The 14,310-nt window shown below is 41.8% G+C and overlaps 1 protein-coding gene across 5 annotated transcripts in view; it reads left to right on the top strand.

Moving 5' to 3' along the window:
* Positions 1–14,310, top strand: part of FRYL (FRY like transcription coactivator) — a 916,813-nt gene that overhangs the window by 861,267 nt on the left and 41,236 nt on the right. For all 5 annotated transcript variants that reach the window (XM_053703981.1, XM_053703978.1, XM_053703979.1 and 2 more), the window contains one exon: positions 6,344–6,597. In XM_053703981.1, the coding sequence (XP_053559956.1) occupies positions 6,344–6,597 (254 nt within the window). The remainder of the gene's footprint in view (positions 1–6,343; positions 6,598–14,310) is intronic.

The following is a 14,310-nucleotide window of genomic DNA, read 5'->3' on the forward strand; positions in this document are numbered from 1 at the left end:
TAACATTTTATTACCTTATCTCTTCTATTCCCCACTGGGAGTGTAATTTCATCTGCTGTTGTGTTTACACAGTTAATTTCTCCAACATAGGTGTGTCCGGTCCACGGCGTCATCCTTACTTGTGGGATATTCTCTTCCCCAACAGGAAATGGCAAAGAGCCCAGCAAAGCTGGTCACATGATCCCTCCTAGGCTCCGCCTACCCCAGTCATTCTCTTTGCCGTTGCACAGGCAACATCTCCACGGAGATGGCTAAGAGTTTTTTGGTGTTTAAATGTAGTTTTTATCCTTCAATCAAGTGTTTGTTATTTTAAAATAGTGCTGGTATGTACTATTTACTCTGAAACAGAAAAGAGATGAAGATTTCTGTTTGTAAGAGGAAGATGATTTTAGCAGACGTTACTAAAATCGATTGCTGTTTCCACACAGGACTGTTGAGATGAAGTAACTTCAGTTGGGGGAAGCAGTTGGCAGACTTTTCTGCCTGAGGTATGACTGGCCACATTTCTAACAAGACTTTGTAATGCTGGAAGGCTGTCATTTCCCCTATGGGGACCGGTAAGCCATTTTCTTAGATTAAGTAAAAGAATAAAGGGCTTTATAAGGGCTTAAAAAACTGGTAGACATTTTTCTGGGCTAAAACGATTACTTTGCTAAGCATATTTGGCAGATTATAACTCTTTATAGTTATTATAATCTTGGGGATTGTTGTTTAAAAACGGCAGGCACTGTATGGACACCTTTTTCAGATGGGGGCCTTTTCTAGTCATAGGCAGAGCCTCATTTTCGCGCCACTAATGCGCAGTTGTTTTTGGAAAGCAAGGCATGCAGATGCATGTGTGAGGAGCTAAGAACCACTGAAAAAGCTTATAGAAGGCGTCATTTGGTATCGTATTCCCCTCTGGGCTTGGTTGGGTCTCAGCAAAGCAGATACCTGGGACTGTATAGGGGTTAAATGTAAAAACGGCTCCGGTTCCGTTATTTTAAGGGTTAAAGCTTTCAAATTTGGTGTGCAATACTTTTAAGGCTTTAAGACACTGTGGTGAAATTTTGGTGAATTTTGAACAATTCCTTCATGCTTTTTCGCATATTCAGTAATAAAGTGTGTTCTGTTTAAAATTTAAAGTGACAGTAAAGGTTTTATTTTAAAACGTTTTTTGTGCTTTGTTGACAAGTTTAAGCCTGTTTAACATGTCTGAACCATCAGATAAGCGATGTTCTATATGTATGAAAGCCAAGGTTTCTCCCCATTTAAATATATGTGATAATTGTGACATAGTGTCCAAACAAAGTAGGGACAATGATGCCACAGATAATAATATTGCCCAAGATGATTCCTAAAATGAGGGGAGTAAGCATGGTACTGCATCATCCCCTTCTGTGTCTTCACCAGTTTTGCCCACACAAGAGGCCCCTAGTACATCTAGTGCGCTAATACTTATTACCATGCAACAATTAACGGCTGTTATGGATAATTCTATTGCAAACATTTTATCTAAAATGCCTACTTATCAGAGAAAGCGCGATTGCTCTGTTTTAAACACTGAAGAGCAAGAGGACGCTGATGATAACGGTTCTGACATACCCTCACACCAATCTGAAGGGGCCAGGAGGGAGGTTTTGTCTGAGGGAGAAATTTCAGATTCAGGAAAAATTTCTCAACAAGCTGAACCTGATGTTGTAACATTTAAATTTAAATTAGAACATCTCCGCGCACTGCTTAAGGAGGTATTATCTACTCTGGATGATTGTGACAATTTGGTCATTCCAGAGAAATTATGTAAGATGGACAAGTTCCTAGAGGTTCCGGTGCCCCCCGATGCTTTTCCTATACCCAAGCGGGTGGCGGACATAGTAAATAAGGAGTGGGAAAGGCCCGGCATACCTTTTGTTCCTCCCCCTATATTTAAGAAATTATTTCCTATAGTCGACCCCAGAAAGGACTTATGGCAGACAGTCCCCAAGGTCGAGGGGGCGGTCTCTACTCTAAACAAACGCACTACTATTCCCATAGAAGATAGTTGTGCTTTCAAAGATCCTATGGATAAAAAATTAGAGGGTTTGCTTAAAAAGATGTTTGTTCAGCAAGGTTACCTTCTACAACCAATTTCATGCATTGTTCCTGTCACTACGGCAGCGTGTTTCTGGTTCGAAGAACTAGAAAAGTCGCTCAATAAAGAATCTTCGTATGAGGAGGTTATGGACAGAGTTCAAGCACTTAAATTGGCTAACTCTTTTATTTTAGATGCCGCTTTGCAATTAGCTAGATTAGCGGCGAAAAATTCAGGGTTTGCTATCGTGGCGCGCAGAGCGCTTTGGCTAAAGTCTTGGTCAGCGGATGTGTCTTCCAAGACAAAATTGCTTAACATCCCTTTCAAGGGTAAAACACTGTTTGGTCCTGATTTGAAAGAGATTATTTCAGACATCACCGGGGGAAAGGGCCACGCCCTTCCTCAGGATAGGTCTTTTAAGGCTAAAAATAAGCCTAATTTTCGTCCCTTTCGCAGAAACGGACCAGCCTCTAATTCTACATCCTCTAAGCAAGAGGGTAATACTTCTCAACCCAAACTAGCCTGGAGACCGATGCAAGGCTGGAACAAGGGTAAGCAGGCCAAGAAGCCTGCCGCTGCTACCAAAACAGCATGAAGGGATGGCCCCCGATCCGGGACCGGATCTGGTGGGGGGCAGACTTTCTCTCTTTGCTCAGGCCTGGGCAAGAGATGTTCAGGATCCTTGGGCACTAGAAATAGTTTCTCAGGGTTATCTCCTGGAATTCAAGGAACTACCCCCAAGGGGAAGGTTCCACAGGTCTCAATTATCTTCAAACCAAATAAAAAGACAGGCATTCTTACATTGTGTAGAAGACCTGTTAAAGATGGGAGTAATTCATCCAGTTCCAATAGGAGAACAAGGGATGGGGTTTTACTCCAACCTGTTCATAGTTCCCAAAAAAGAGGGAACATTCAGACCAATTTTAGATCTCAAGATCCTAAACAAATTTCTCAGGGTTCCATCGTTCAAAATGGAAACCATTCGAACGATCCTTCCTACCATCCAGGAAGGTCAATTTATGACCACGGTGGATTTAAAGGATGCGTACCTACATATTCCTATCCACAAGGAACATCATCAGTTCCTAAGGTTCGCTTTTCTGGACAAGCATTACCAGTTTGTGGCACTTCCATTCGGATTAGCCACTGCTCCGAGAATTTTCACAAAGGTACTAGGGTCCCTTCTAGCGGTTCTAAGACCAAGGGGCATTGCAGTAGTACCGTACTTGGACGACATCCTGATTCAAGCGTCGTCTCTGTCAAAAGCAAAGGCTCATACGGACATCGTCCTAGCCTTTCTCATATCTCACGGATGGAAAGTGAACATAGAAAAAAGTTCTCTGTCCCCGTCAACAAGAGTTCCCTTCTTGGGAACAATAATAGATTCCTTAGAAATGAGGATTTTTCTGACAGAGGTCAGAAAATCAAAACTTCTAAGCTCTTGTCAAGTACTTCATTCTGTTCTTCGTCCTTCCATAGCGCAGTGCATGGAAGTAATAGGATTGATGGTTGCAGCAATGGACATAGTTCCTTTTGCACGAATTCATCTAAGACCATTACAACTGTGCATGCTCAGACAGTGGAATGGGGATTATACAGACTTGTCTCCGACGATTCAAGTAGATCAAAGGACCAGAGATTCACTCCGTTGGTGGCTGATCCTGGACAACCTGTCACAGGGAATGAGCTTCCGCAGACCAGAGTGGGTCATTGTCACGACCGACGCCAGTCTGGTGGGCTGGGGCGCGGTCTGGGAACCCCTGAAAGCTCAGGGTCTTTGGTCTCGGGAAGAATCTCTTCTCCCGATAAACATTCTGGAACTGAGAGCGATATTCAATGCTCTCAAAGCTTGGCCTCATCTAGCAAAGGCCAAATTCATAAGGTTTCAATCAGACAACATGACGACAGTTGCATATATCAACCATCAGGGGGGAACAAGGAGTTCCCTGGCGATGGAGGAAGTGACCAAGATAATTCAATGGGCGGAGGATCACTCCTGCCACTTGTCTGCAATCCACATCCCAGGAGTGGAAAATTGGGAAGCGGATTTTCTGAGTCGTCAGACATTCCATCCGGGGGAGTGGGAACTCCATCCGGAAATCTTTGCCCAAATAACTCGATTATGGGGCATTCCAGACATGGATCTGATGGCCTCTCGTCAGAACTTCAAGGTTCCTTGTTACGGGTCCAGATCCAGGGATCCCAAGGCGACTCTAGTAGATGCACTAGTAGCACCTTGGACCTTCAACCTAGCTTATGTATTCCCACCGTTTCCTCTCATTCCCAGGCTGGTAGCCAGGATCAATCAGGAGAGGGCTTCGGTGATCTTGATAGCTCCTGCGTGGCACGCAGGACTTGGTATGCAGACCTGGTGAATATGTCATCGGCTCCACCATGGAAGCTACCTTTGAGACAGGACCTTCTTGTTCAAGGTCCATTCGTACATCCGAATCTGGTTTCCCTCCAACTGACTGCTTGGAGATTGAACGTTTGATTTTATCAAAGCGTGGGTTTTCGGATTCTGTAATAGATACTCTGATTCAGGCTAGAAAGCCTGTAACTAGAAAAATTTACCATAAGATATGGAAAAAATATATCTGTTGGTGTGAATCTAAAGGATTCCCATGGAACAAGATAAAAATTCCTAAGATTCTATCCTTTCTACAAGAAGGTTTGGAGAAAGGATTATCTGCAAGTTCTCTGAAGGGACAGATCTCTGCTTTATCTGTTTTACTTCACAAAAGGCTGGCAGCTGTGCCAGACGTTCAAGCGTTTGTTCAGGCTCTGGTTAGAATCAAGCCTGTTTACAGACCTTTGACTCCTCCCTGGAGTCTTAATCTAGTTCTTTCAGTTCTTCAAGGGGTTCTGTTTGAACCCTTACATTCCGTAGATATTAAGTTATTATCTTGGAAAGTTTTGTTTTTGGTTGCTATTTCTTCTGCTAGAAGAGTTTCAGAGTTATCTGCTCTGCAGTGTTCTCCGCCCTATCTGGTGTTCCATGCAGATAAGGTGGTTTTGCGTACTAAGCCTGGTTTTCTTCCGAAAGTGGTTTCCAACAAAAATATTAACCAGGAGATAGTTGTACCTTCTTTGTGTCCGAATCCAGTTTCAAAGAAGGAACGTTTGTTACACAATTTGGACGTAGTCCGTGCTCTAAAATTCTATTTAGAGGCCACTAAACATTTCAGACAAACATCTTCTTTGTTTGTTGTTTATTCTGGTAAAAGGAGAGGTCAAAAAGCAACTTCTACCTCTCTTTCTTTTTGGCTTAAAAGCATTATCCGATTGGCTTATGAGACTGCCGGACGGCAGCCTCCTGAAAGAATCACAGCTCATTCCACTAGGGCTGTGGCTTCCACATGGGCCTTCAAGAACGAGGCTTCTGTTGACCAGATATGTAAGGCAGCGACTTGGTCTTCACTGCACACTTTTGACAAATTTTACAAATTTGATACTTTTGCTTCTTCAGAGGCTATTTTTGGGAGAAAGGTTTTGCAAGCCGTGGTGCCTTCCATTTAGGTGACCTGATTTGCTCCCTCCCTTCATCCGTGTCCTAAAGCTTTGGTATTGGTTCCCACAAGTAAGGATGACGCTGTGGACCGGACACACCTATGTTGGAGAAAACAGAATTTATGCTTACCTGATAAATTACTTTCTCCAACGGTGTGTCCGGTCCACGGCCCGCCCTGGTTTTTTTTAATCAGGTCTGATGAATTATTTTCTCTAACTACAGTCACCACGGTATCATATGGTTTCTCCTATGCATATTTCCTCCTGTACGTCGGTCGAATGACTGGGGTAGGCGGAGCCTATGAGGGATCATGTGACCAGCTTTGCTGGGCTCTTTGCCATTTCCTGTTGGGGAAGAGAATATCCCACATGTAAGGATGACGCCGTGGACCGGACACACCGTTGGAGAAAGTAATTTATCAGGTAAGCATAAATTCTGTTTTATAGCTTGGACCTAAGGCCAGAAACTTTCAGAATAGATGGGGATACCACAGGCTAAATCAACTATTTCAAATGCCAATATAAGGGTAAAGGAAATACTTGTAAACAATTTAATACACTTGGGAACAAATTAAAGGGGAGTACATTTTGGAGTAAACTGTACCTTTAATGTATAAAGAACAGTTTCAATATGCATTGGGATTAAAGCAGATTTTTTTAAGCACCGTTTATTTACACATGGTCTTTGTCATCTTTACCATGTTCTTAAAATTTAGATATTTGTATGATGTACAACTCTCTGATTCTGCATTTGTGTTAATATGGGATGTCATTCCCTTGCAGGATTGTATTGCAACAGTGAAAGATGAGCAGCTTAGCACTACTAGTGAAGACACCGGCTCATATCTTACACAAGAACATCAGGAACCTCTGATATGTCAGGACCACTTAGAAGTTGAAGAACCATGTGATGTTCAGGAACAGCTGGTTGTAGAGAGCCCACCTGATTCTGTCTGTGAAGAGGATGTCACACTGGCTTTAAAAGAATTGGATGAGAGATGTGAAGAGGAAGAAGCAGATTTCTCTGATTTGTCAAGGTTAGTTGGCAGATGCAAGTTCCATGAATACCTTAACGTAGCAGGTGAAAAGATTAGAGTAGCAATAGAATAAAAAGCAAAACTTTTCATCCTTTTAAATTTGTTTACAAAACACAAAAATAAAGTTTATTTCTCCAACATTGGTGTGTCCGGTCCACGGCGTCATCCTTACTTGTGGGATATTCTCTTCCCCAACAGGAAATGGCAAAGAGTCCCAGCAAAGCTGGTCACATGATCCCTCCTAGGCTCCGCCCACCCCAGTCATTCTCTTTGCCGTTGCACAGGCAACATCTCCACGGAGATGGTTAAGAGTTTTTTGTAGTTTTATTCTTCTATCAAGTGTTTGTTATTTTAAAATAGTGCTGGTATGTACTATTTACTCTGAAACAGAAAAGGATGAAGATTTCTGTTTGTAAGAGGAAGATGATTTTTAGCAGACAGTAACTAAAATCGATTGCTGTTTCCACACAAGACTGTTGAGATGAAGTAACTTCAGTTGGGGGAAACAGTTAGCAGTCTTTTCTGCTTAAGGTATGACTAGCCATATTTCTAACAAGACCATGTAATGCTGGAAGGCTGTCATTTCCCCTCATGGGGACCGGTAAGCCATTTTCTTAGTTAAACATAAAAGAATAAAGGGCTTCAAAAAGGGCTTAAAAACTGGTAGACATTTTTCTGGGCTAAAACAATTGCTTTACTAGGCATATTATGCAGATTCTAACTAATTATTGGTATTATAATCTTGGGGAACGTTTAGAAAAACGGCAGGCACTGTGTTGGACACCTTTTTCAGATGGGGGCCTTTCTAGTTATAGACAGAGCCTCATTCTGGGACTGTATAGGGGTTAAATGTAAAAACGGCTCTGGTTCAGTTAATTTAAGGGTTAAAGCTCTGAAATTTGGTGTGCAATACTTTTAATGCTTTAAGACACTGTGGTGAAATTTTGGTGAATTTTGAACAATTCCTTCATACTTTTTCACATATTCAGTAATAAAGTGTTTTCAGTTTGAAATTTAAAGTGACAGTAACGGTTTTATTTTAAAACGTTTTTTGTGCTTTGTTGACAAGTTTAAGCCTGTTTAACATGTCTGTACCATCAGATAAGCTATGTTCTATATGTATGAAAGCCAATGTGTCTCCCCATTTAAATTTATGTGATAATTGTGCCATAGTGTCCAAACAAAGTAAGGACAGTAATGCAACAGATAATGATATTGCCCAAGATGATTCCTCAAATGAGGGGAGTAAACATGATACTACATCATCCCCTACTGTGTCTACACCAGTTATGCCCACACAGGAGGCCCCTAGTACATCTAGTGCGCCAATACTTATTACCATGCAACAATTAACGGCTGTAATGGATAACTCCATAGCAAATCTTTTATCCAAAATGCCTACTTATCAGAGAAAGCGCGATTGCTCTGTTTTAAATACTGAAGAGCAAGAGGACGCTGATGATAACTGTTCTGACATACCCTCACACCAATCTCAAGGGGCCATGAGGGAGGTTTTGTCTGATGGAGAAATCTCAGATTCAGGAAAAATTTCTCATCAAGCTGAACCTGATGTTGTGACATTTAAATTTAAATTAGAACATCTCCGCGCGCTGCTTAAGGAGGTGTTATCTACTCTGGATGATTGTGACAATTTGGTCATTCCAGAGAAATTATGTAAGATGGACAAGTTCCTAGAGGTTCCGGTGCCCCCCCGACGCTTTTCCTATACCCCAGCGGGTGGTGGACATAGTAAATAAAGAGTGGGAAAGGCCCGGCATACCTTTTGTTCCCCCCCCTATATTTAAGAAATTATTTCCTATAGTCGACCCCAGAAAGGACTTATGGCAGACAGTCCCCAAGGTCGAGGGGGCGGTTTCTACTCTAAACAAACGCACTACTATTCCTATCGAAGATAGTTGTGCTTTCAAAGATCCTATGGATAAGAAATTAGAGGGTTTGCTTAAAAAGATGTTTGTACAGCAAGGTTACCTTCTACAACCAATTTCATGCATTGTTCCTGTCACTACGGCAGCGTGTTTCTGGTTCGAGGAACTAGAAAAATCGCTCAGTATAGAATCTTCGTATGAGGAGGTTATGGACAGAGTTCAAGCACTTAAATTGGCTAACTCTTTTGTTTTAGATGCCGCTTTGCAATTAGCTAGATTAGCGGCGAAAAATTCAGGGTTTGCTGTCGTGGCGCGCAGAGTGCTTTGGCTAAAGTCTTGGTCAGCGGATGTTTCTTCCAAGACAAAATTGCTTAACATTCCTTTCAAAGGTAAAACATTATTTGGACCTGATTTGAAAGAGATTATTTCAGACATCACTGGGGGAAAGGGCCACGCCCTCCCACAGGATAGGTCTTTTAAGGCTAATAATAAGCCTAATTTTCGTCCCTTTCGCAGAAACGGACCAGTCTCTAATTCTGTATCCTCTAAGCAAGAGGGTAATACTTCACAACCCAAACCAGCCTGGAAACCAATGCAAGGCTGGAACAAGGGTAAGCAGGCCAAGAAGCCTACCACTGCTACCAAAACAGCATGAAGGGATAGCCCCCGATCCGGGACCGGATCTAGTGGGGGGCAGACTTTCTCTCTTTGCTCAGGCTTGGGCAAGAGATGTTCAGGATCCTTGGGCGCTAGAAATAGTTTCTCAAGGTTATCTCCTGGAATTCAAGAAACTACCCCCAAGGGGAAGGTTCCACAGGTCTCAATTATCTTCAAACCAAATAAAGAGACAGGCATTCTTACATTGTGTAGAAGACCTGTTAAAGATGGGAGTGATACATCCAGTTCCAATAAGAGAACAAGGAATGGGATTTTATTCCAATCTGTTCATAGTTCCCAAAAAAGAGGGAACATTCAGACCAATTTTGGATCTAAAGATCCTAAACAAATTTCTCAGGGTACCATCGTTCAAAATGGAAACTATTCGAACGATCCAACCTACTATCCAGGAAAATCAATTTATGACTACCGTGGATTTAAAGGATGCGTACCTACATATTCCTATCCACAAGGAACATCATCAGTTCCTAAGGTTCGCTTTTCTGGACAAGCATTACCAGTTTATGGCACTTCCATTTGGATTAGCCACTGCTCCAAGGATTTTCACAAAGGTACTAGGGTCCCTTCTAGCGGTTCTAAGACCAAGGGGCATTGCAGTAGTACCTTACTTGGACGACATCCTGATTCAAGCGTTGTCCCTGTCAAAAGCAAAGGCTCATACGGACATCATCCTAGCCTTTCTCAGATCTCACGGATGGAAGGTGAACAAACAAAAAAGTTGTCTGTCCCCGTCAACAAGAGTTCCCTTCTTGGGAACAATAATAGATTCCTTAGAAATGAGGATTTTTCTGACAGAGGTCAGAAAATCAAAACTTCTAAGCTCTTGTCAAGTACTTCATTCTGTTCTTCGTCCTTCCATAGCGCAGTGCATGGAAGTAATAGGATTGATGGTTGCAACAATGGACATAGTTCCTTTTGCACGAATTCATCTAAGACCATTACAACTGTGCATGCTCAGACAGTGGAATGGGGATTATACAGACTTGTCTCCGACGATTCAAGTAGATCAAAAGACCAGAGATTCACTCCGTTGGTGGCTGACCCTGGACAATCTGTCACAGGGAATGAGCTTCCGCAGACCAGAGTGGGTCATTGTCACGACCGACGCCAGCCTAGTGGGCTGGGGCGCGGTCTGGGAATCCCTGAAAGCTCAGGGTCTATGGTCTCGGGAAGAGTCTCTTCTCCCGATAAACATTCTGGAACTGAGAGCGATATTCAATGCTCTCAGAGCTTGGCCTCAACTAGCAAAGGCCAAATTCATAAGGTTTCAGTCAGACAACATGACGACCGTTGCATATATCAATCATCAGGGGGGAACAAGGACTTCCCTGGCGATGAAAGAAGTGACCAAGATAATTCAATGGGCGGAGGATCACTCCTGCCACTTGTCTGCGATCCACATCCCAGGAGTGGAAAATTGGGAAGCGGATTTTCTGAGTCGTCAGACATTCCATCCGGGGGAGTGGGAACTCCATCCGGAAATCTTTGCCCAAATAACTCAATTATGGGGCATTCCAGACATGGATCTGATGGCGTCTCGTCAGAACTTCAAGGTTCCTTGCTACGGGTCCAGATCCAGGGATCCCAAGGTGACCCTAGTAGATGCACTAGTAGCACCTTGGACCTTCAACCTAGCTTATGTATTCCCACCGTTTCCTCTCATCCCCAGGCTGGTAGCCAGGATCAATCAGGAGAGGGCCTCGGTGATCTTGATAGCTCCTGCGTGGCCACGCAGGACTTGGTATGCAGACCTGGTGAATATGTCATCGGCTCCACCATGGAAGCTACCTTTGAGACAGGACCTTCTTGTTCAGGGTCCATTCGAACATCCGAATCTGGTTTCCCTCCAACTGACGGCTTGGAGATGGAACGCTTGATTTTATCAAAGCATGGGTTTTCAGATTCTGTAATAGATACTCTGATTCAGGCTAGAAAGCCTGTAACTAGAAAAATTTACCTTAAAATATGGAAAAAATATATCTGTTGGTGTGAATCTAAAGGATTCCCATGGAACAAGATAAAAATTCCTAAGATTCTATCCTTTCTACAAGAAGGTTTGGAGAAAGGATTATCTGCAAGTTCTCTGAAGGGACAGATCTCTGCTTTATCTGTTTTACTTCACAAAAGACTGGCAGCTGTGCCAGATGTTCAAGCATTTGTTCAGGCTCTGGTTAGGATCAAGCCTGTTTACAGACCTTTGACTCCTCCCTGGAGTCTAAATCTAGTTCTTTCAGTTCTTCAAGGGGTTCCGTTTGAACCCTTACATTCCGTAGATATTAAGTTATTATCTTGGAAAGTTTTGTTTTTGGTTGCAATTTCTTCTGCTAGAAGAGTTTCAGAGTTATCTGCTCTGCAGTGTTCTCCGCCCTATCTGGTGTTCCATGCAGATAAGGTGGTTTTGCGTACTAAGCCTGGTTTTCTTCCGAAAGTTGTTTCCAACAAAAATATTAACCAGGAGATAGTTGTACCTTCTTTGTGTCCGAATCCAGTTTCAAAGAAGGAACGTTTGTTACACAATTTGGACGTAGTCCGTGCTCTAAAATTCTATTTAGAGGCTACTAAAGATTTCAGACAAACATCTTCCTTGTTTGTTGTTTATTCTGGTAAAAGGAGAGGTCAAAAAGCGACTTCTACCTCTCTTTCCTTTTGGCTTAAAAGCATTATCCGATTGGCTTATGAGACTGCCGGACGGCAGCCTCCTGAAAGAATCACAGCTCACTCCACTAGGGCTGTGGCTTCCACATGGGCCTTCAAGAACGAGGCTTCTGTTGACCAGATATGTAAGGCAGCGACTTGGTCTTCACTGCACACTTTTGCCAAATTTTACAAATTTGATACTTTTGCTTCTTCGGGGGCTATTTTTGGGAGAAAGGTTTTGCAAGCCGTGGTGCCTTCCATTTAGGTGACCTGATTTGCTCCCTCCCTTCATCCGTGTCCTAAAGCTTTGGTATTGGTTCCCACAAGTAAGGATGACGCCGTGGACCGGACACACCAATGTTGGAGAAAACAGAATTTATGCTTACCTGATAAATTACTTTCTCCAACGGTGTGTCCGGTCCACGGCCCGCCCTGGTTTTTTAATCAGGTCTGATTAATTATTTTCTCTAACTACAGTCACCACGGTATCATATGGTTTCTCCTATATATATTTCCTCCTGTCCGTCGGTCGAATGACTGGGGTGGGCGGAGCCTAGGAGGGATCATGTGACCAGCTTTGCTGGGACTCTTTGCCATTTCCTGTTGGGGAAGAGAATATCCCACAAGTAAGGATGACGCCGTGGACCGGACACACCGTTGGAGAAAGTAATTTATCAGGTAAGCATAAATTCTGTTTTTGGGGGTGGGGAGGGTCCCAGATACAAATGTAACAGACTGCTGAAATATTTTCATAGTCTACTTATTATATTAATTTTTAGTTATCTTCTCTGTGACGTTGACATAATAAGGAATTAATACAATAGGTACAATACAATGAAAAGCATTTAAATCGATGAATTCTTTTCTCTAAGTTTGTATTGTCCAAGTCCTTGGTATATAGCATAGTAGTTCAGTTAGAAAGACGGCTCTTCAAGAATGAAGGTTTCTTTAAGGGACATCATCCAAGACGGCGTCCTTTGAATTCCGATTGGCTGATAGAATTCTATCAGCCAATCGGAATTAAAGGTGAAAAATCAAATCAGCCAATAGGATTGAGCTTGCATTCTATTGGCTGATTGGAACAGCCAATAGAATGCAAGCTCAAAGCACTGGTTTTAAAACTTGTCCTCAGGCTTCCGCAATAGGCCAGTTTTTCTAGAGTGAGAGCAGGTAAAATAACTGTTTGCTAATCAACTGGTTATTTCCCCTTTGCTCCAGTTCAGCTATCCTCAAAATGTGGCCTTTTATGGAGGCCTGAGGACAGGTTAGAAAAACTGTGTTTTAATGCCATTTCTCCCCTGCAAATCTATGTACACTGAATCAACTCATACTAAGTTTCAAGAAGCTCACTTAATAGAAGATTGGAATAGATCTGCACAAGGACCTAAGTGTGAGGAGGGACGGGCAAGCATTAAAAATGAAATATGTTTTTATTTTAGTTAAATAAAACTATTTCAATTGTTCTTATTAAGCTAATTGATATTTTTCTTTATATATGAAACTATTTCAATTGTTATTATTAAAGGGACACTGAACCCAAATTTTTTCTTTCGTAATTCAGATAGAGAATGAGATTTTAAGCAACTTTCTAATTTACTCAAATTTTCTTCATTCTCTTGGTATCTTTATTTGAAATGCAAGAATGTAAGTTTAGATGCCAGCCCATTCTTAGTGAACAACCTGGGTTGTTCTTGCTGATTGGTGGATAAATTTATCCACCAATTAAAAAAGTGCTATCCAGAGGTCTGAATCAAAAAAGAAACTTAGATGCCTTATTTTTCAAATAAAGATAGCAAGAGAATGAAGAAAAATTGATAATAGGAGTAAATTAGAAAGTTGCTTAAAATTGCATGCTCTATCTGAATCAGGAAATAAAAAATTTGGGTTTAGTGGCCCTTTAAGGTAATCACTATTTTTCTCCTTCTAATAAAGAACAGCTGAAAAATTGATCAAATATGAATGATTGACCTATTAAAGGTACACTTAATTCAAATTAAACTTTTATGATTCAGATAGAGCAATTTACTTCCATTATCAAATTTTGCACTGTCTTTTTATATTCACACTTTCTGGGGAACAAGATCCTACTGAGCATGTACGTGTACTAGTCTGTGATTGGCTGATGTCTGTCACGTGATACAGGGAGCTGGAGAATGGGAGAAAAAATAAATATGTCAGAAAAAAATTCTACTGCTCATTTGAAATTCAGAGTAGGTGCTATTGCATTGTCTTTTTATTATGTACTTGTTAGTTATGTAATTCTACTGCATTGAATGGTCCAATGCACGTTGTGTTTAGTTTGTATGGACCTCACATGCATTTGCATGTCATTTCAGCATGTGCAGACAAACTAATAATAATCTGTATCCACTGAGATTAGCTCTTTAAATGTAGACAAAATAGTTGATCCTGGGTTTCATAAACTATGTAACTGATGTATATTACAACCCCCCCTTTTATTATGTTGGGGCAAGACCGATCCATTCTTAATATGTGTGATTGATGAATATTC

This window comes from Bombina bombina, chromosome 2 (assembly GCF_027579735.1).
Source record: "Bombina bombina isolate aBomBom1 chromosome 2, aBomBom1.pri, whole genome shotgun sequence".
In the NCBI taxonomy this organism is placed as follows: domain Eukaryota; kingdom Metazoa; phylum Chordata; class Amphibia; order Anura; family Bombinatoridae; genus Bombina; species Bombina bombina.